Source organism: Onychomys torridus, chromosome 12 (assembly GCF_903995425.1).
Source record: "Onychomys torridus chromosome 12, mOncTor1.1, whole genome shotgun sequence".
NCBI classification, from domain to species: domain Eukaryota; kingdom Metazoa; phylum Chordata; class Mammalia; order Rodentia; family Cricetidae; genus Onychomys; species Onychomys torridus.
The window spans coordinates 35748858-35769916 of NC_050454.1; the positions used below are offsets into that span (position 1 = coordinate 35748858).

Below are 21059 nucleotides of genomic sequence, written 5' to 3' on the forward strand. Positions count from 1 at the left end.
CTTTGCTCAGCCTGGAAGGGGGGACTGGACCTGCCTGTACTGAATCCACCAGGTTTAAATGAATCCCCAGGGGTGCCTTGATCCTTGAGGACATGGGAATGGAGGAGAGGGGCTATTGGGAAATGTGGGAGCAGGGGCAGGAGGGGGGAGGACAGGGGAACCCATGGCTGATGTGTATCTATTGATACAAACTTAGTTAATTTTGTTATACTATGTGCATATTTCTATTCATGTTTAAGGTATTATGTTTGTATAGCTCATTTAAATTGTAATGGATAATTAAAAATAGATTAATAATTAGTCATCTATGATAATCATACTCGTAGCCATGTTAGTTAAGTCTTCTAGGTATACATAGAGATATTTCAGACAGATAGGTAATCTTCAAATACTTCAAAGACCTACAGAATATGGCATTTAAAATACTTTTAAAATTTAGACTTTGTGGACAGTGAGACATGTCTGCTCCTGGCAGCACCGATTTACTTCAGAGACGAGGATGGGCATTGAAGACACTTCATATCTTATCTTCACCTTGGCAAAAATAGCCATTTGGGCAAGAAACTGTTCTTGCCTGGACTGCTTGATCAACTGAACATGCAGGACCCATAGAAAGGTGACCACTGAACTTTGCTTGACAAAATGGTCCTTCAGGTTCCTGCTTTGCAGAGGAAATGGCCAGACATTCTACAGGACACTGAGAGAAGTGACCAAGAGACTCTAGCCCTGTGGGCTGAAGACAGATGCCCCAACTTTACAAAGGAACATTAGGTGACTGTCCAGGCTGCCAGCTGTCTCTGTCTACTCTTGCAAGACTCCCGAAAGTTGCTTGCATCCTTCTCCCGGTTCTCAGGTAATATTATATCCTTCTGAGGTCTTTGATGTGGTTGAAGACTAGATAGTTATAATTTTACTCAGTTATGATACAAGATAAGTTAGATATAAAACCTTAGGCTCACCAATATAAGATAGAATATCTTCTTTAATAATGTAACTATAATTCTTGCTTGATAATTGTTTTGTTATATGTAATTTTACTATGTAAAAGTTAAAACCTTCCTTAAAAAAAAAAAAAAAGAAAAGGGGAAGTGCTGTGGATATCGCTCTGTACAAATAAAATGCTGTTTGGCCAATGGCTAGGCAGGAAGTATAGGCGGGACAAGAGAGGAGAGGATTCTGGGAAATAGAAGGCTAGAGAGAGACACTGCCAGCCGCTGCCATGAGAAGCAACATGTAAAGACACTGGTAAGCCACAAGCCATGTGGCAAAGTATAGATAAGCAAAAATGGGTTAATTTAAGAGAGAAGAAGTAGATAACAAGCAGCCTGCCATGGCCATACAGTTTATAAGCAATGTAAGTCTTTGTGTGCTTTCTTGGTTGGGTCTGAGCGACTGTGGGACTGGCGGGTAAGAGAGATTTGTCCTGACTGGGCCAGACAGGAAAACTCTAACTACAGTGTTTGAATTTAAAAGTTGGGAAACACATGTTTGTTTTTGCCTGAAGTCGATACTGGGGATGGGGGTGGGGAACATGTTTGTCTTTGAAATATAGATAAGGACGGCTCAGCTTTTTGGGGTGGCCACTAGTGTGAATTTCATTTGGTGGTCAGATACTTCTTTCCAGTGACACCCCTTCCCTATCTCAGGACCTGAATGAATCCAGCTGGGACAGGGCCCCAATAATGTCTCTCAACAGATGAATGGACAGAGAAAATATGGTACGTTTATACAATGGAATGTTACTCAGACATTAAAAAATGAAATTCACAGGTAAATGGATGAAATTAGAAAAATAATCATTCTGAATGAGGTAACACAAACCCAGAAAGACAATATCGTATGTGTTTACTTATATGTGGACATTAACTATTAATTCAATGACTACCAAGCTACAATCTGTAGAACCATAGAGGTTAGATATAGAGTAAGGGACTAGGGGGTGACACATAATCTCCCTAGGAAAGGGAAATAGAATAGAAAATTTTGGATGAATGGAGTAGCGGGAGCTGGAATCAAGGATCAAGTAGGGAAGGGGAGGTAAATGGGGGATGAGGGAGGGAGTACAGGGAGAGAGAGCTAAAATTAGGGGCAATTTGAGGAGTAATTCAGAAACCTAATAAAGCAGAAGCTTCCTAAATTATATACATATATGAAGGCTATCTAAATGAAATCTCAAAGTAATGGTAGGGGAGAGAGCCCCAACTGGCTATTTCTTGTCACCAAATGAAGCTGCCAGTACTGGGGCTGGGTTACATCTAATTGAGTTGTTGGCCAAAGAGGTCTCATGGGAATCACCCAACAACCCAGGCTGTTGCCAAAACTATAGGTTGCTTTCCACAATCTGACAGTAAGGCCCTATTGCTAAAGATAACCCCTACACAAATCATTGAACATAGAGAAATCAAGCTGGTGCCTATATAGAGCTTTCATCTCCATGTGCTAGCATCTTTGGTACAGGAAAGTATTCTGCATGCTGCCAAAGAAGAAATGTAAACACCAACCCAGCCTCAAACCCTTTGATCTACAATGGCGTCCCGCCTGCAAGATATGCTAGTGTAGCGGTGATACAAAGCTTGTGTGAGTAACTAATCAATATCTGATTTGACTTAAGGCCCACTCCATGAGATGGAACCCATTCCTGACACTGCTTAGGTGGCCAGGAGCCTGAGACTAGATAGCCAAGGGATCTAGGGTAAAACCAAATACTGCTGTTCTACTAAAAGAACATAGCAATAAAACAACTCCTAATGACATTTTGCTATATTCGTACATAAGTGCCTTGCTCAGTCATCATCAGAGAATTCCTTTTCCTGCAGATGGGAATAAACACAGACCCACAACCATACAATATGTAGCAAGTGAGAGACCTCAAAACACTCAGCCCTACACAGGATGTCTCATCAAATCCCATCCCAGCCCCTCAAGATCTTGGGGAGTCCTACTGATGGGGAGGTAGGAAGAAGGTAAGAGCCAGAAGTGGCAGAGAACACAAAGGAAACAGGGCCTCTAAACCAATAGGACTGACACACACATGAACTCACAGAGACTGTGGCAACATGCATAGGGCCTGCACCAGTCTGCACCAGATGGAACCCTACAGCTGAAAGGAGAAGTGAACACAAGCCCTGATTCCTAACCCAGAAGCTCTCTCCAATTTAGAGCCACTTGCAAGTGAAAACGTAGTTTTTTCCAGGAGTTTCCCTGGGGAAACAAACTACTCTTGAGTTCAGGCTGCTTGCCCAGCAGTTAGATGACCAACAGAAAATGAACTGAACTGCATCTTTGGAGGTTCCTTGTCTCATAATGTCATGTTGGGGCTTTTTAAACTATTTTTTAATTGTATCTGAATTTTTATTGTATTTATTTATTATTTCTCTCTCTTTACCCTACAAGTCCTTTGTGTATATATTATGGCTTCCAGTTTAGTGTTTTTATGGGGTTCGTGAGTATGCAAACAAGTAGATCTCTGCATCTATACCTGTTTCTTGTGCCTTTTCTTGGACTCTTTTCCTTCTGTTTGTGTATTTCTGTCCTGATACAATGTGTTTGGTTTTTATTTTATTTTATTTTATTTTATTATTATCCCTCAGAAGTTTGTTTGTTTTCTAATGAGAAGCAGAAAGGGGGGGGGGCTCTGGATGGGAGGGGAGGTGTGGTGAAAAGGGGAGGAGCAGAGGGATGAAACTATAAGCAGGATAGATTATGTGAGAAAAAAAAAAAAAAAGCCTGTTTCTGATCATGGTGTCTCCCATGCCAAGTAAGTAGTTTTTCTTTCTTTCCCGTCTTCTTCTGTTGGGGTGGGAGGTCACAAGGGTAGGAAGGCAGACCTGGGAGGACTGGGTAGTGGGTGTGATCAAGGTGCATGATATGAAATTCCCAAATGATCAATGAAAATGTTATTTTGGAAAAAAGCATATTTTCAATAAAAGGAAAAAATTATGTCAAAACCATTTTTAAATGAATAAGGCCCCACAGACAATATCATATCTTATACTGAAAGTATGAATGCTGTCCTCCTTGACTCAAGAACAAGAAATAAAGTTACTTTTTCATTGCCTCTATTCAACATTGTACTACAAAGTCTAGACAGCATAATTAAGCAAGAAAAAAATTTTAAAACCAAATGTTAGAAAAGAATAAATAGAACTCTCTATATTTGTAAATATTCTGATCTTACATATAGCAAACACTGAGGATTCTTTTCTTAAAAGGCAATAAATTAATTTAGCATATCCACAAATACAAAAACAATACAAAAAGTCATTTATAATCTTTATATACAAACAACAAATAATCACTAAATGAAATTAAATGAGTAATTCTATTACAATGGCATTGAACACCCTAAAAGACTTCAGAGTAAATTTAACCAAGGATACTCATGTTGGAGGACGGACATTGCTCCATAGTATATTGTTTGCCTATCATAGTTTAGGCTCTGGGATAAACCCCAAGAAACCCCCCCAAAATTAAAGGGGATTGGAAAGATGGCTCAATGTTTAACAGAGCCTGCTGTATAGTTCTCCCCACTCTCCTTCAAACTCACGGTCTCTTTTCCCTTGATTGTCACTGCATGCACACATGTATATCCCCAAATATAATCTGTTGAGTTCATGTAGTGTTACTTTTTTTGTATGTTTCCATGGATGACCATTTACTACATAGGCACCCGAAGGCTCATGACCATCTATCTCATAGTAGAAAATGCATTTATACTATTTCTAAGCATCTCCAAATATTTAATAGCATCAATATTGTTTGAAAGTCCAAATTCAAAGCCTTTTGTGAAGCTCAAGGCAGACAATTAGTGAATAGCCACTTAAAAGTCAAAAGCAAAACTACATAGTTCCAAGATAGAATGGCACAAATTAAGTCACCAGCTAGGACTCAGCTTTGAAAACATGAGCCCGTCGTGAACATTTATTATCAGAACCACAAGAAACACTTAACTCCTACTACATGCAAAATTATCTAAAAATCCAAATGTTCTCTCTACATCCATAAAACACAAGAAAACAGACTTTCAGCTCTATGACCTGAAATTTGGTGATAGTTCCAAAGTAAATTTTTTTTTCAGCAAATGTGGCTGAGCCCCATATGCAAACATTGTCTTAGCTAGGGTTTCTACTGCTTGGTGAAAACCCCATGACCAAAAGCCGCTTAGGGAGTACAGGGTTTATTTTAGCTTACACTTCCACAGCACAATCTATCACTGAGTGGTGTTAGGGTAGGGACTCCAACAAGGCAGGAACATGGAGGCAGAAACTGGTGCAGAGCTCATGAAGGAAGACTGCTTACTGGCTTGCTCCCCCTGCCTTGCTCAGCCTGCTTTCATATAGCACTCAGGACCATCTACCTGCTCAGGGATGGCATGGATTATAGTAAGATAGGCCCTTCTACATCAACCATATAGTTGCCACACAGCAAATATTGTTTTCCCCCATTTCTTGCCTTTCACTAATTTCTCAGACTTGCTGGTCATTGGGCAGCAAAATGTCTAAGTATCACAAATGGCTTTTGATTAAAAACATCGTCTCGGAGTTACTATATGATGGCTCCTCAGGTATGTGTACTATCTGCCTCCTCAGCAACTAAGCATTAAAAAAACCCATAATTTCCCAGAGGTCCACATTAGTATTGCAGAAAACTCATCAGAGAGAAGGTCTTGACCTATAGAGCAATATCCTCCACCAAAATGAGAGAAGCTACAGATGCAGGCACATGGCCGTCATCTCATAGTCCCAACTTACCTGCCATAACCAAGTCCCTTGGAGCATAATAAGACTTGATCGCAGCATCTCCAGGGTTATATTATTCTTTGTGAGGACCTCCATGAAGGAAACCAGGCCTGATAAGAAGGTGGCAAGAGCCAGTATCTTGTGCAAATAAACATCCACTGTGACTCGGCCATGAGTGTGATTGTACATGATGAAAGCTGAAGGAAGGAGGAAAGCAGTTGGTCATTTTCAATGGAACCAAAAGCTGTTCATGGCCTCTCCCTCCCTCCCTCTGTCCATGAGCTCTCTGAACAAACTCACAATTGCCCAGAGGAACAAGTCCCAGCTGATGTCCATAGTAAGCATATTGTCATTGCTGCTTCTTCAAAATTGAATGTTGGAGTGATAACCTTCCTTTCCCCTCCTCCAACATTCATTTTTGCCTTTAACACATCACAGCACCTTCAAGTAACTGTAAGTCAGAGAGTTCTCTGTGCAGAATGATGAATAAGAAGCCTAATAGGGCCGAGGAACTATGAATTATACAACTATGAACAAGCTGAAGCCTCATATCATGACATCTGTCCCCTGGGATATGTAAACACATACATACATCATAACCATGGACATGGCAATATTATCTGGAAGTCACCAGGAAGCTGTAAATATGTGCATTGTTTCAGTCTATGAATAGATTCCAAATTCACTGAAACATTTTCCTTTAAAGAGGAAAACGCATTCATGAAATGTATAATGTAGTAGCCCTTTGAAACAACAGGGTTATGCTGCTGGTTGTTGGGACTCATCTTTTATCTGGTTCTCATTCTCAAACAGTAACAGACAGAAGTTCTTTCAACAGACATGGAAGGCAAGAGGAAGAGATAGGAAGTGACTGTCTTCTGATTATTTGGGGATTTCATGGTTCCATAATTAATGTGCTTCATATGTGTGTAATAAATGAAGACATGTCATTAAACACTTGTTTTCTTTCCCTCTACAATAAGATGAGAAAGCAAATGGACACAATGTGCAGTTTATCATTGATCTCTCAAAATTTGTACCTCATTCTTTAAGATTTATTTTTAATTAAATATATGTTCATGGAACTGTAGAGTCTAGAAGAGGGGTTACAGGCAGTTGCAAGTTACCTGGCTTGGTCATGGGAATCAAACTCTGGTACTCTGCAAGAACAGCAAGTGCTCCTAACTGCTAATCTCTGTAGCCCCAAGAACCTCATTTTTTAATATGGCTGAATATTTGAGTTGTTACTTATTATATGCTAGCAGAGTTTTACTCCATGAATATTTTTAAAGAGCCAGAAGAACGATAGAAAATATCCTGATGTTAATAGGCGAGTCTTTAAGACAGAAAGTGAAACATGAATGAAATACGTTGAGTAGTTTTGCTGGCCTAAGTAAATTAGTAGGGAAGGAAAGTCTTTGACATTCTGACACCCAAATGTCTCACTATGGCCTGGATAGAAATGGTCTCATCAATCAAGGCTATACCATGACACCAAAGGTACCTTATACACAGCTACCTGGATGTCTAACAGTTGAGAAAGGCCCAGGAAAAACTGCTGATACTTACTTTGTACAAGGAAGGCACTTGACAATGCCAGCTTGGTTAAGGAGACTGGAAGAGATTTAATGGTAGTACTTAAGATTCTAGTCACACCCAGAAGTCCATAGAAGATATAGATAACTGTGTGGTGCAAGCGTAGGATCCACATCAACCGGCTCTCTGAGACTTCAGCATAGATTTGTAGGCTGATGGCACCTGTAAGAGAATATTTCACAGAACAAGTAACCTTCTCCATAAGTTCCTTGTACACAGGAGCATGTGCTAATGAATGTTCAAATTGATTGTCCTCCTATGAAACTAGTTCTTCAGTACTAAGCCATTTTGGTCCAAGTACTCATTACAATTTAGTGAAATCTCAAAAAATTAGGTTGTTTTGATGTAAGAAATCGACCTGAGAGCAGCTGATGCTTGGACTTCTAGATCTTACATCATTAACACAAAGTCATTCCTCTTCTCTTCAATAAAATACTTCTAGAGTTTCAGCTTTCCATAATTAGAGATAACTGGTCAGGCCTGATGGACACAGTGTGCAGACCAGTCAGTTTCATAAACTGTTTAATATTGTTAGGGACTCTGCCTTATCTATTGCTCTATAGAAAATGACAGAGAAATGTCTCTCTTTGGAAAAAGAACAGTCTATAATTTGAAGGCCATAGCAAAGACCTATTATCGTTAATAAGGCATGAAACATCCTAATGGTAACATAGGACATTTTACTTTTTATAGTGGAGAAGCTGCAGAATTCCAAAAAGAGTATTTTTAGAGAATTCTCAAAGGCAGCAGAAAGGCCTTCCAAATTGTCTAGTCTAAACAACTTTTCCAACTAAGAAAGTCAAAAAAAGGAAGGACTGCATGAGGCTTCTGAGCTCTGATTCCTATTCCAAACTCGCAGCACTGACGTGTCCCTGAAGTTTTCCTACAGTCAGAGGGACTTTCAATAAAGTAGGGCCTTTTTTAGGGACTAGTACAATTGATACGAGATTATTTCACTCATTCCAACTAATTTAATAAAGGAAGTCACCAATATGGGTAAATTAAATTCTAGGAAAGGCTATTGCATAAACATCAATTGCCTTCCTAATAAAGTATAATCAGACTGAAATTATAATTGCAATAGATATACGAAAGGGTATTTTGCAAACAAGATTATTGTTAGTGTTTTATTTTCTATTTAATCTTTCTTAAAGTCTGAAGTTAAAAGCACTCACCAAATAAAACCATGCCAATTAGTATAATTCCATCCAAAATTTCTGCTCGATATATCCATGGTTTGGAATGAAGGTAAGTCTGTTTTTGTTTTTTGCAGACATACTTCAGAATATTCACAGAATTCCACCAAAGACTCAAAAAAATCAAGAAAGCTCCTGGGAGAGCATGACCTTGGAAATCCCCTGGGATCTACAGAGATAAGAATGTATAGAAGATAGGCGTTGCAGTTCTGGAATATGGCCAAATCATTTCCATCTCCATACAGCAGACTATCTTCTTGTGGCCATGGATACACAGTAGATCTCACTATAATAGCAATAATGCCTATCAGAGTGAAATTTTCCAGCCATTAAACACCATGGATTAGGCACCCTGTCAAGTGTTTCACATGTCTAATTTTTGCAACAATGTAAGCCTGAATGAAGAAGGATTACTATTTTAAATTAAGGCACCGTTTTAGAGAACTCAAATGAATTGTCCAGATCTCAAAACAATGGAGAATTTCTCTGTAGCTCTTCTTCTAAGGGTGAGAACCCATGAGATTTTGCCCCTACTTCATTAGCATATCTACTGATATTGTAATTGTTCAGGTCTTGCGTGTGCTGCCCTTTCCAAGAGAGGCAGTCAGTCATTCTGCCTCTTTGCACCCTCTTCTGCCAAGTTCCCTAAGCCATAGCTGCAGGATGTGGGCACTGGCGGTAGGCACGCCACAATCCATTGACCTTAACGTCTGTATCCAGTTGTGGTTTTCTGTAACTGTCTTCATTTGCCACAAAGAGACGTGTCTTTGATGAGGGGTGGTATTTCCACTTATCTATGCTTCTACGGACAAGATTTAGAAAAAAGCTAAGGAATTCTGCTAGTCTAGCAAATCGGCAGTAGTAGCTTCTCTTCTAAGATCCACGACCTCACTAGCCCTGGGAAACTCCTATGTAGTACCAGGTACAATTTGTAGTACCAGGTACAATTTCTGTTCTGTTGAGTGGGCCTTAAAATCCACTTAGATAGCTGTTGCTTACCACTACCATGTGAGTGCCACTATTACACCTTTCTGGATATCTTGCCATGCTGGTCACTGTTGTGATTCATAGGTGTCACAGCTAGGTAGGGCTATCAATTAATTCCCTCCTTGGGCAATTTGCAAAGTACTTTCTGGTAAAATAGAAACTAGACTGCAGGAAGACCTTCAGGTTAGATACGGCTTGAATCGTCCAAGTAGCCTGTCCTAAGTGTTTGATGTCTTCAGTAATAGAAGAATAGCCTAAGCCCCTGAGAGGCATCCCAAGGCAACAGCAATAGCCTATATTGTTCTCATGATTGGTGCTCTTTGTGTGCGTGTGTGCATGCGTGTGCTCACATACACACACACACACACACACACACACACATTCATTGCATACAAATACACTTACATGTATTGTATAATTTTAAGGAAATAGAAAATAATATGATTCCTTGAGACTTTATCAAACGATCTTGGTATTATTTGTCCATTCTCTCTCCTTTATCTGTACAGACCTCCCTTCTCCTCCCCAGTTAGGGCCCTCCGGCTGTTTCTCCATTTACTGCTTCATATCACCGATATCTTCCTATCCCTTCTCAACACCCCCCCCCCCAACATGACCCCTTTATACTTTTCTGATTTCTGTAGTCACTCCTCCATGTTATATACTCACATCAGAAAATTCGGAACTAGGAATTGCAGATGAGAGAGAACATTCAATGTCTATCTTTCTGGGTTTGGATTACCCCACTCAATATAATATTTTCTAGGTACACCCATTATTCTGCAAATTTCATTATTTCATTTTTCTTTACAACCGAATACTATTCCACAATGTAGACATGTACCATATTTTCATTATTCATCTATTAAAGGACACTTAGGCTGTTTCCATTTCCCAGCTAAGATCTGCTATGAACACTGCTGACCTAGTATCTGTGGGATGGGATGTCCTTTGGGCATGTACCAATGAGTGGTGTATCTAGGTCATATGTGAGATTTACTTTTAGGTTTGTTTATTTGTGATAATCTATACTGATCTCCAGACTGGCTGCACCCAGTTTGCATTCCCAACAAGAGTGAGCGAGGGTTCCCCTTTCCCCACAACCTCACCAGCATTGGTTGTCTGTTGTTTTGTTGGTCATGGCTATTCTGACTTGAGTGAGAAGCAATCCCACAGTTATTTTACTTTGTATGTCCCCGGTTGCAGAGGGTGATGAACAATTTTTTGAGATATTTCTTAGTCATTTTTATTTCTTCTATTTGTGTAGGTCCCAAGCTCATTTTTAATAGGGTAATTTATTTCTTTGGTGCCTTGTTGTTTCTTTTTAATTTTTTGATATATTGTGTATCTAAATCCTCAGCCAGATGTATGCTGGCAAAGCTTCCCATTTCTGTGTGTTTCTTCTTCACTCAACTGATTGTTTCCTTAGCAGTGCATAGATGCCCCCGGTCTGGGCCACAAGCTGTGGCTATGTTGGTGCCTGGTGTGTGTGTGTGTGGGGGGGGGATATGTGCCACCCAGGACATCCTGATCTGAGTGGCCTGCACTGTCACCCAGGGCCATGGCGTTGTCTGGGTCAGGGTTACTGACAAAGTTCACGGCTGGGTCGGTGGTCCTGCCACAGTCGGGCTCTGTGGTAATGTCCCTGGCCAGTGTTAGCATAGGGATCATTAGAACCACACAGTGTTGAGCCAGCCCCGCTGTTCCCTTGCCTTGGGTTGGCTGGTCCTGTGCCTAGATGGATATTGCAGCAGATGATCTGGCCCTACCCCTCAGGGGAGAGTTCACCCCTGCACTCAGGAAAGATGGCCCCACCCCTCACCACAAGCATGCACTTCACCTGGGCAGCATACTAGAGCTGGCCCTGTGGTCAGGGAACAAATGAACCGAACTTGTGGTTAGGAACACAGGTGAGCCAACCCTGAGGGCATGAGAACAGGCTGACACTCCTTCCCCCCTACCCCTATATGCCTCTTGTGGCAATCAAGAGAGAGGGCGCTGCACCTTGCTTGGGCAAAACAGTAGAGCTGGCCCTGGACATATGAATGAGGGAGACCCAGATCTGAGGACCCGAGAGCAGGAGAACCGGCCCCACTCCTTGCCATAGGCTGCATTTGGGTGAGCTAGCCGAATCAGTGCTGGAGAGCCCATCAAGGTAGTGACAATGAGGGAAAGCTATCGAGCTGACCAACCCAGCTACCACCAAGGCCAAGACCAGGGCTATGAGTTGGCCCACCCTAACATCCACCTAATCTATGAAGTGTTGGATCATTTGAAGGGGACAAATCTACAGATCCAAAACAGCTGGACCTCCATAACACAAGACAACAGCAGGATATCTAAGAGGAGCCCCAATTAGAGCCCATAATAGGGGGTGTAGCAGAAGCCAGAGGCTGCAAGCCAAGCAGCCTCTTTACTTGTGGACTAATGAGTAAACTGTGTGTGCCAACAGGCCACACTACAGCCTCCACGACAAGATTCTTCTTTTTTAGTTTGTTTGTTTTTGTTTTGTTTCTTTGTTTGGTTTTGGAGTTGGTTTTTGTTGTTGTTTTTAATTTGTTTTTGTTTTGAGGGGGAGGTTGCCAGAGTACAGGGTGGATTCGAGGCGACAAGGAAATAAGTAGGAATGGAATGCATGATGTGAAATCCACAAAGAATCAATAAAAGTTAAAAAATTTTAAAAAGAATGTGTAAAAATGATTTCACAGTCTTGAGCAAATATTCCCTGAAGAGAATGTTCTAGATTGTTGTTTGGTATTACAATTAATAATGAAGAGGAACTTGAAATTTAATAGCCCATATGAAGTCCAGGACTTTTGACTGTATGTCAAACCTGTTCATTATATTTGTCCTATGTACAATCATGTAAAGGTTGGGGGAGAGGCTTCTGCTTTTAAGTGACTGGATAATTTGTCACTGTTAGGGTCCTGGAGAAGTCTCATGAAAGACCACCCTCCACATCTGCAATCAGCAAGATTCCAGCATGCTGGGGCATCCATTCCACACAAAGGCAAAATGGCAATGGCCCTAGCAGAAGCTCATAGGCTCCTTTTAACCCAGCCAAGGGGAGTTCCTAGGGCAGTTAGGTCATCTCAGATATGATTGGCTTAAGAAAGTGGCAATCATATTAGTACATTCAAATTGGCTAGGGCTAGTCAGGAGCTGGTTAAGTCTGCAGCTTTTCCATTTGGGGGCATGCCTGGACAAGTCCCAGGCTTTGTCCTTATTTGGTTATTACCTGCATGGAGAGAGGGGTTTGGCCTAGGTCTAGTATGTGCAGGAACTGAGGCCTAGATCTTAATAGAGTTATTAGGGGCCTGTCATGATATATGCCTGGCCCTCTCAATCACCATGCTGTGTATGTAGCCTCATATGGCATTGGACTTTTTATTTGACAAGCTATGGCTTTGGGGAGAAGCATTATTCCCTGTGTAGTGTTATCCTAGTTAAACTTCTTTTCTATGAACACACAAACTATATTTATGAAGCTCATAACACAGTAGGTTTCCATAAGGCTTTTTCAAGCATCTTTAGTTATCATCTCTCCTGCCATCCTCATGCTTCTTTCTCTCCACTTAAACCTCCTTCTCCTTTATTTCCCTTTCTTCTTTAATATTAGACACATTAACCATAATAGCCAGATGTGATGCTATGAGCTACAGTCACAACCAGTGTGGTAAGATATGTCCATGGTGCAATACTGGCACAAATGACATGGAGATAACCAATGGCTACCACACTTAAGCTCACTCTATGGGAGGAAACAGCCTGAAACTATAACTTTGGCTAAAACCCCATGGTGTGGTAGTTCAGAGGCACCAAAAGTGAATAGCCTACTATTATTTTGCTGAATGGACACAATATCAAACTACCCTCTCTATTCCTATCTCTGTGCCCATAGATTAATGTAGCTCCCAGACGTGATCAGAGAAGTGTCTTTGTGCATTGGATAGTGTTTAATGCAGAAATTCATAACTGATCAAAGTGCAGAGAGTAAGTGTCTTTGAAGTGTTCAGCCACACACAGTACATCTAAGGGTGTGGCCCTTGGTGTGTCAACCTTGTTCCAGTGGAGGGCCCCACACCCATGAGTACAGGGAAGCTACACTTGGCCTCAGAAGGTAATTTAAGGAAGGGGTGAGGGCAGGGGAGGGGAAAGAGACAGATAGACACACCCAGAGAACAAAAGTCTGGGGGTGATAAAGGGTTGAGGGCTTGATCTGGGAGGGATTAAAGGTAGAAGTCTAGGGGTATATATGACCAATATACACTGCATGCATATATGAAATTTGCAAAGAGTTAATAAAAAATGTTGCACTTCAAAAGGAACCTGCCAATACTTGAGCAACAGAGATTCCAGTTCAGTAATCAGGGTGGACCCAGGAGTCATCATGTTTAAATCCCTCCTAGAGAACTTTTAAGAGCCCAGGATTAGAAATCAAATATTCACATTTCAAGAACAGCTTGGTCCAGAACACATATTTAAGCTGCCTCACCTCATTCTAAACAATGTGGACAATGATATTAATAATAACCTCCTGTAAGGCTGAGGATAGAAGGCATACAAACATACCCTTGCCATATAGAAGTCACTGCCTAAGTCAAGGCTATTTCTGTCTAAAAACCACATAGCTCTCCAGGGGCTGCCTTATTCTGCCTGACAACGGAATTAGAGGATTTCTGTGTGGTCAGGTTAGCAAGCAAAGGATTGGGAGACACTGAACAGACTCTCTCTGCCCTGTGTCATTGACATAGGCTCTGGAAGAGCTTACTTCTGTGTGCCAAGAGAAGGGTAGGATAAGGACAATAGCTGCAATTCTCATACTAAGAACACATAATCAGAAGATTAAAATCCAGAAAGGCTGGAGCTGCCAGTGGGAAAGATTTGATAAGTTGTGTGGTCAACAGTGGTCAAGGCTTTGCTGCCTTCTAGAGTAGTCCTTCACAGCCTGGCCATGTAGATAAAACACTTAAGGAGCTGTGTAAAAACTTCTAGAGAGTCATAAACAAATGCATAATATCTAATCCCTGCCCCAGACTTATTAAATAAAAATCTCCATGGGTGAGGCCTAGGACTGATCCAACTATCTATCTATCTATCTATCTATCTATCTATCTATCTATCTATCTACCTATCTATTTTTCTTTTTCTTCCTTCCTTCCTTTCTTTCTTTCTAAACTTTCAGATATCAATTCTCTTATGCCTTCCTCGTAAGTTTGGTTGTTCCTACTGTTTATACTGATAGGTGAAGAAAGTGAGAATAGATATGAGTGGATAACAACCTCAATGTTTACCAAGATGTTTTACATGCACTAATTAATTTAATGATGCTAATCATTAGCCCTTATTTAAAGATAAGAATAAAGAGCTTAATACCATAGGGATTATAATACACCTTACAATTGATAAATTATAATAAAGCCAAGTGTCAACCATAAATATGTCTAAAATGAATGACATAAACAATTTAAATTTAACGGGCCAGTATTCACCAGTTACATAATGTGCTCTCAGTTCTATGAGATTGATTCCCCCTCACCCCAATTTTATACTTGACATGACTGTTTTCAGGCTAAATACCTTGCTCTGGTCAAATAGCTCAGAACAGGCAAGGCTGGAATCCTAACTCTCTATCTCCATCTCTCAGCTATAATTGTATTTCTCTCTTCACTTTTCCTATTCTACATGCCTCAAAATTCAATAATAACAGCCACTGCCAAGAGCAATGAAAATGTATCAGATGATGTGTCTGTATCAAACACTTCACTGAGATCTATGCATGCGTTATCTGAGGAGAAAATGATTGTACTCTAAGGACACATGTTGCTTTTTTTCAGTCTTGGGTCCATCAACATATATTGTTCGCTGTGATAATGTCACCTGTGAAGAGTTAGAAAACTTTGAAAGAGTCTTAGATGACTCAAACACACATAAAAAGTAGCAGAAATAGTTGGTCAAATTTTTTCTTCTTTTCATCTTTCCAAAGGCTTTCTCTCTCTCTCTCTCTCTCTCTCTCTCTCTCTCTCTCTCTCTCTCTCTCTCTCTCCCAGAGCTGAGGACTGAACCCAGGGCCTTGTGCTTGCTAGGCAAGTGCTCTACCACTGAGCTAAATCCCCAACCCCCCAAAGGCTTTTTCATTAGAGATGTTATTACTAATATGTATATAAAGGCTCTGTTTACTGAGCCTTACAAAGCATCAGAAAAAGGAAAAAAAAAAACCCACAGGGGACAGACACTGCCTCATGTTCTGTGGTTTGTGATGATGTAAGAGTGAGCAAGGGACTCTTGCCTCCCATAACAATAACAACCGTCCCCTAATGTTCCAGAGTTGTCCAGGGCATGGACCACTAAATTCCAAATATCTTGGCAAAAGAGTCACAAGTCACACTGTGATGATTTGCCCAGAAACTAATATCTTGTGATGAATAAATAAAAGCATTTTGGAATTGTATTAACTTAGCAGACCCACATACCCAAAAGCTAAGAATGGAATCATCTTAAGCCTATAGAAAAACTCCTGCTATCTTGCTGAACCTCTCTAATGTACCCACCAATGTACTTTAAACTCGCCTTGATTGATGACTTTGTTCTATAAAAGTATAAAAACTTCATGACACTGCTTTCAAGTTGGAACATAGAATTTTGGATAGCCTAAATTTATGACCTGGGCCATGATCACTCATTATATGCTCTGGAACAAACTGTGTCTTTTATTCCTTTGAGGCGAGAACTATCTTCAAATGGGGTTAGTTGGGGGCCAGGACTGAGTGGCTATTTAGTTTGGAGCCAGGAAGGAACAGCTAATGGCATTTGCTGCCATCAGGTTCAGCCCCTGTCACTGGTTACCTCACAATCACCGCCAAGCAGCCTGTGGAGCACCGGAACTCACTGAAAGGCCAGCGCTGGCTTATTTGGAATCTGACAGTGGTGAACAGAGCTTGAAGATGAGTTACTCGGTGCTTGGAGATTTGCCACCATGGCACTTGGAGTCTGCTTCCTGTTTAATGCTCTGACTCCCCGCCTGCCCTGACAGGCCATGGCGTTCTGGGACTGTATAAGGCCCCTACCACACTAAAAGGACTGTTACGCTTCCTACTATCTTATTTCATCCTCAGGTATGCCAACCATCTACTTATCCTTTGACTTTAGGCTGTCCCTCTTTAAATTGTGAAATAGGGTTTTTTCTTCAACACAGAAGGATCTTGCCTCTGAGGAAGACTCTCTCCTGCCTGATCTTCATAGGAGAAGTACCCACTCTCAGTTTTGGAAGACTTACTGAAGGCTCGCCATGTTATTTGTAAAGGGTAAAATTGGCACTACCCATGAAATTTGTCTCAGTGGAAGCTGGGATATGGTTCTTCATATGTCTCAGTGGTACAGGGAAAGAGATTGCTACCAACAGAGCTGCCCTCGTTTCTGTCTGCCTAGTATTTGCTCTTATTAAAACACCTGCAAAGAGAAACAACAACCCTCACCCTCAGCAATCTTTGCTAATTGTTGAATAAGACGAACATGGTGAAGAACCAAGAGGGCATGGGGAAAGGAGCAGGTATGCTAATCATCAGCAAGAACAGCGAGGCTTTGTGTGCCCAGCTGTGTGAAGTAGCTCAATGAAGTTTTCCTCTTTCTCCAGCCAAAGCCAGCTGTGTGAATCAAATGAGTCCATCCATCAGCATCAGTTCAAGACTGCTCCTTCATAATGTGCCCAGTTCCACAGTCACATCCACAGGCAGGTTGACCCTGCTTGCAGCCGGGAACATCATAACCCTGAATGATACATCCCAGCTGGGGAAACTTCCCATGTGTCTTGAATTTCCTACTTTTTTTTTTCTCAGTTATTGTGCTCACTCTTGTTCTTCTCAGAAATCGTTCTGATTTACCTTAATTTCAAGGTCTCTATTTCCTTGCTGACTACTTGGAACCAGGTATTCTTGGGGAACAAACCCCAACTTGCCTTCTCCCCCACGATAACACCCCAAGGTATCTTTTTCTGCACAATCTGTCTCCAGTTTGAAGGTGATGCACACAGTTGTACCTGGGAGCAACCCTCAGGACCATGTTTGTGACATCTTTCTATTACCAGACCAACAGGGAAGTAGTCATGGTCCCTGACATCAACAGAGGGTGGAAACAAACTCTACTGTAAAGGAATCGCAGTTGGTTCCAGTGGGTTTGTTGACCAAGATGGATAGAGGTAGTGACATAAAGATGAGTGATAAGGTGGGAAGCTGAGACTTGAATGTCTCTGGGTATGATACATAATTTGCTTACTTCTTCTGATTCCACGCCCTTCCTAGAGCAAATTCCCCAGGAATCCAGAGTTCTTTTTCTATTTATTTACTGTTGAATTATAAGCTCTCAGGACGACACCTGATAGATAGTTCATTTTGTAAGTGGCAGGCACATGGATGAATAGACGGAACAAAAAGGCAGGTAAAAATTTAGAGCCAGTGGCAGGACCTTATGTAGGCAACAGCTGTCAGAATCTTGAGGGTCCAGAGAGGAGAATGCCACAGAATTCAAGTGAAAGAAAAGTCAGCACCGAAGATACCTATTTTCTGCCTGCTATGCTGGATCTGCCGTGAAAGGGAAGGTATTTCCCCAGAGTCATTAGCATCAGGCTGCACTCAGCTTTGTCTCAGCCGGCGGCAATCCATGATAAGCAGTCTTGGTGGTGATTTGCTGTTGCAAACATCAGATATGACAGCCTGTTTCCCCAGTGTTAGAAAGGGGACCAGAAAAAAAAGCTGACAGACTCTAGACAGCCATCTTTTATCACATTTTACCACACAACTGGCACATTGGGATCTCTGCAAACAAAATCTCATGGAGTCTTCATCACCCTGGAGACCTGATGTCACACCCACAACCCCCATTACAAACAAGAAAACTAAAGTTCAAAGAGAGCAAATTATTTGCACACAATGTCTCAAACACCCAGTAAAGACTGGAATCACATTAAGTCTACATGAATCAAACTTTCTTGCTTTTTCCAAATTAATAGGCCAAAAGTTACTCCAAAACTGGACACACTGCAGCACACCCCAGGAATGATGACTTTGAAGTTAGTCTGAGCTACATAGTGAGACAGACTCACACAATGCAACACAAAAAAGTTACTCCTGAAATACTAAACTCACCTTCAAGTGGCGCTGCCCAGTTGCATCTTCTGAGTTATTCATCTCGCTTTGCTTCAGTGTATTGCTCACTTTAAAGTTGAGCCAGTACAGACAGGAACGAGGCTGCTAAAATCAGTCCTTTTTTCCCCCTCAGTTAATGCAGAAATTTTTCTTAAAAAAAAAAAAAAAAAAAGGCTGACACTTAACACATTACGTTCAGTTTTACTCATATACTAAGTGTTTATGCCAAGAGCGACTAGCAAGAAAATGCAAGACTGTATTGAAAACTTACCACAGTTTTCCCTTTGTTCAAATCCCTCATGAGTCATGAGGACTGAAGATGTGCTGCTGAGTGACTACCTCCTCATTGCCAGTGAAGAGACAGGTACTGCCTACTTCTTGAGGAAATTCTGTTACCCTTGGAGCATCCCAGAGACTACACTGGCGTCTCCCAGTAGCATGCTCTTTACTGAGCTTATAGCCAGTTAGCATTAGCTCTACCACACCTACAGAAACCTGGCCCATGACAACCTGCAATTAGTGTCATTAGACATAGAAGAATAATGGTCAACTCATTAGTTAAGCTCCAAGTTACTTCTTCACTTTTGGGAAAGTATTACTGAATTATTACAAGGTTCTTCTCCTATAAGAAGTATATAATAAGTGTAGTGAGGATTCCTAAGTATAGTAAAGATATTTATTTATTTTCACTCTCACCAAAGTGTTTTCTGAATAGTTTATTTCTGTGCAATTGTTCAGTCAGCTGTCCAGTGTGTAAACATGTAACTAGAAGGTCTCTGTGTAGGATTAGGCCCACCCCGTGGCTCTGCTTCCTTCTGGGCCAATCTTCTAAAGCAATCAGTTTACATTCACTTGGCCACACATAAGAAAGTAAATAAGTACTCCAAATTGTAACCGTCCTGTGACCTAACCATACAAAGATTAAGAAAACTCAAGAATGAACATCCACAGTCATTGTTGTTGGTTTCATCATCTGAAACTACTAACTACGTGCTATCTATTTCCTTTCTGCTTAAGACATAAACTATATCAGATGAAAGAGAATACAGATATAATATCTGCCGTTGGCTGTTTTATGACTAAACCCTGGAGTATACCGATGTGTTTAGACGATTATTTCAAAGGGTAGAAGTAATACATGTTAAAGAGTTGAATTGCTCTCCTAACTACACTCTTTAGCTTTGTTCTGGGCTAAGGATGGTACCAGGATTGAGCCTGTGGGGGAACTGCTTTTTAAATCATGTATTGGGTACATATAGAGAAGTGTGCAAGCTGATGCTAGTTATTCTTGTCCACTAAACAAAGGCCTTCCTGCCTGGTCTAATATCCCATAAAGTATGAGTTTTCCAGTCTAGAAAAAAAAAAAAAAACAAGCAATATCCCTAGGCCTTTGTGACTGCATGTTAGGATAGTATTCCCGAATGCTTGAGGTTGGACAACATGGAAGAAAAGAATTGTATGTCTCAGAGTCCTGGAGGCTGAGATAAAACATCAGCAGTGTCTGCTCAAAAGGAAGGTGAAGGACTTCTTCCCATACCACATGGATAAACAGAGCAAGCTTCTAGCTCAAGTGTCTTTCCCTATAAATCCAGTAATGCCATCATTCAGGCTCTACCCTCATGGCTGAACCCTGATGACTTCCCAAAGGACCTATGTAGATGGAGATTTTTGTTCCATCCTCCTAGTCCCAAATAAATACACAGAAGCTTATATTAATTACAAAATGTTCGGCCAATAGCTCAGGCTTATTACTGACTAGCTCTTACTTTTAAATTAACCCACTTTTATTAAACTATATATTGCCACATGGCTCATGGCTTTACTTGACCTCTAGCATCTTGCTTCCCCAGTGGGTGGCCGGCATCTCTCTTGACTCCACCCTTCTTCATTTCAGTCCTCAGTTTGATTGTCTTGCCTAACTTTATCCTGCCTTGCTATAGGCCAAACAGCTTTTTAATAACCAATGAGAGTAATACATATTCACAGTGTACAGAAGGATTATCCCACAGCAGACCTACATCCATATATCATTTAACAGGAATTTGAAGATTGTCTCCCATGAATGAATATTTGGGGGAACACATTAAAATCATAGCCTCCAAGATTTACATCCAGCTTTCAGCAGTTTCTTCAAATATTTGGGTTTTTGTTTTTGTTGTTAATGTTTTGTTTTGCAACAAGGTCTCACTATGTAGCCTTGGCTGACTTGGAACTTACTATGTAGATCAGTTGGCCTCTAACTCATAGAGATCTTTTGCCTCTGCCTTGGGGTGCTGGGATTAAAGGCATGCACCACCATGCCTGTCTCAAATACTGTTTTAACTAGTATAATGTTAAATCCTTGAGGGGCCCCTTTAGGAGTTCTCCTTTACATGTGAGAGTCTTATGTATCTTGAACTCTA

At 41.0% G+C, this 21059-nt stretch overlaps 1 protein-coding gene across 1 annotated transcript in view; it reads right to left on the reverse strand.

Moving 5' to 3' along the window:
- Window positions 1–18699, reverse strand: part of LOC118593846 (transmembrane protein 45A-like) — a 36341-nt gene extending 17642 nt beyond the window's left edge. Inside the window, exons 1-4 of the mRNA XM_036203435.1 lie at window positions 18658–18699; window positions 11035–11251; window positions 7308–7496; window positions 5751–5935 (exon numbers count right to left, since the gene is read on the reverse strand). Coding sequence (XP_036059328.1) covers window positions 5751–5935; window positions 7308–7496; window positions 11035–11251; window positions 18658–18699 — 633 coding nt within the window. The remainder of the gene's footprint in view (window positions 1–5750; window positions 5936–7307; window positions 7497–11034; window positions 11252–18657) is intronic.
- Between the last annotated feature and the right edge of the window lie 2360 nt (window positions 18700–21059).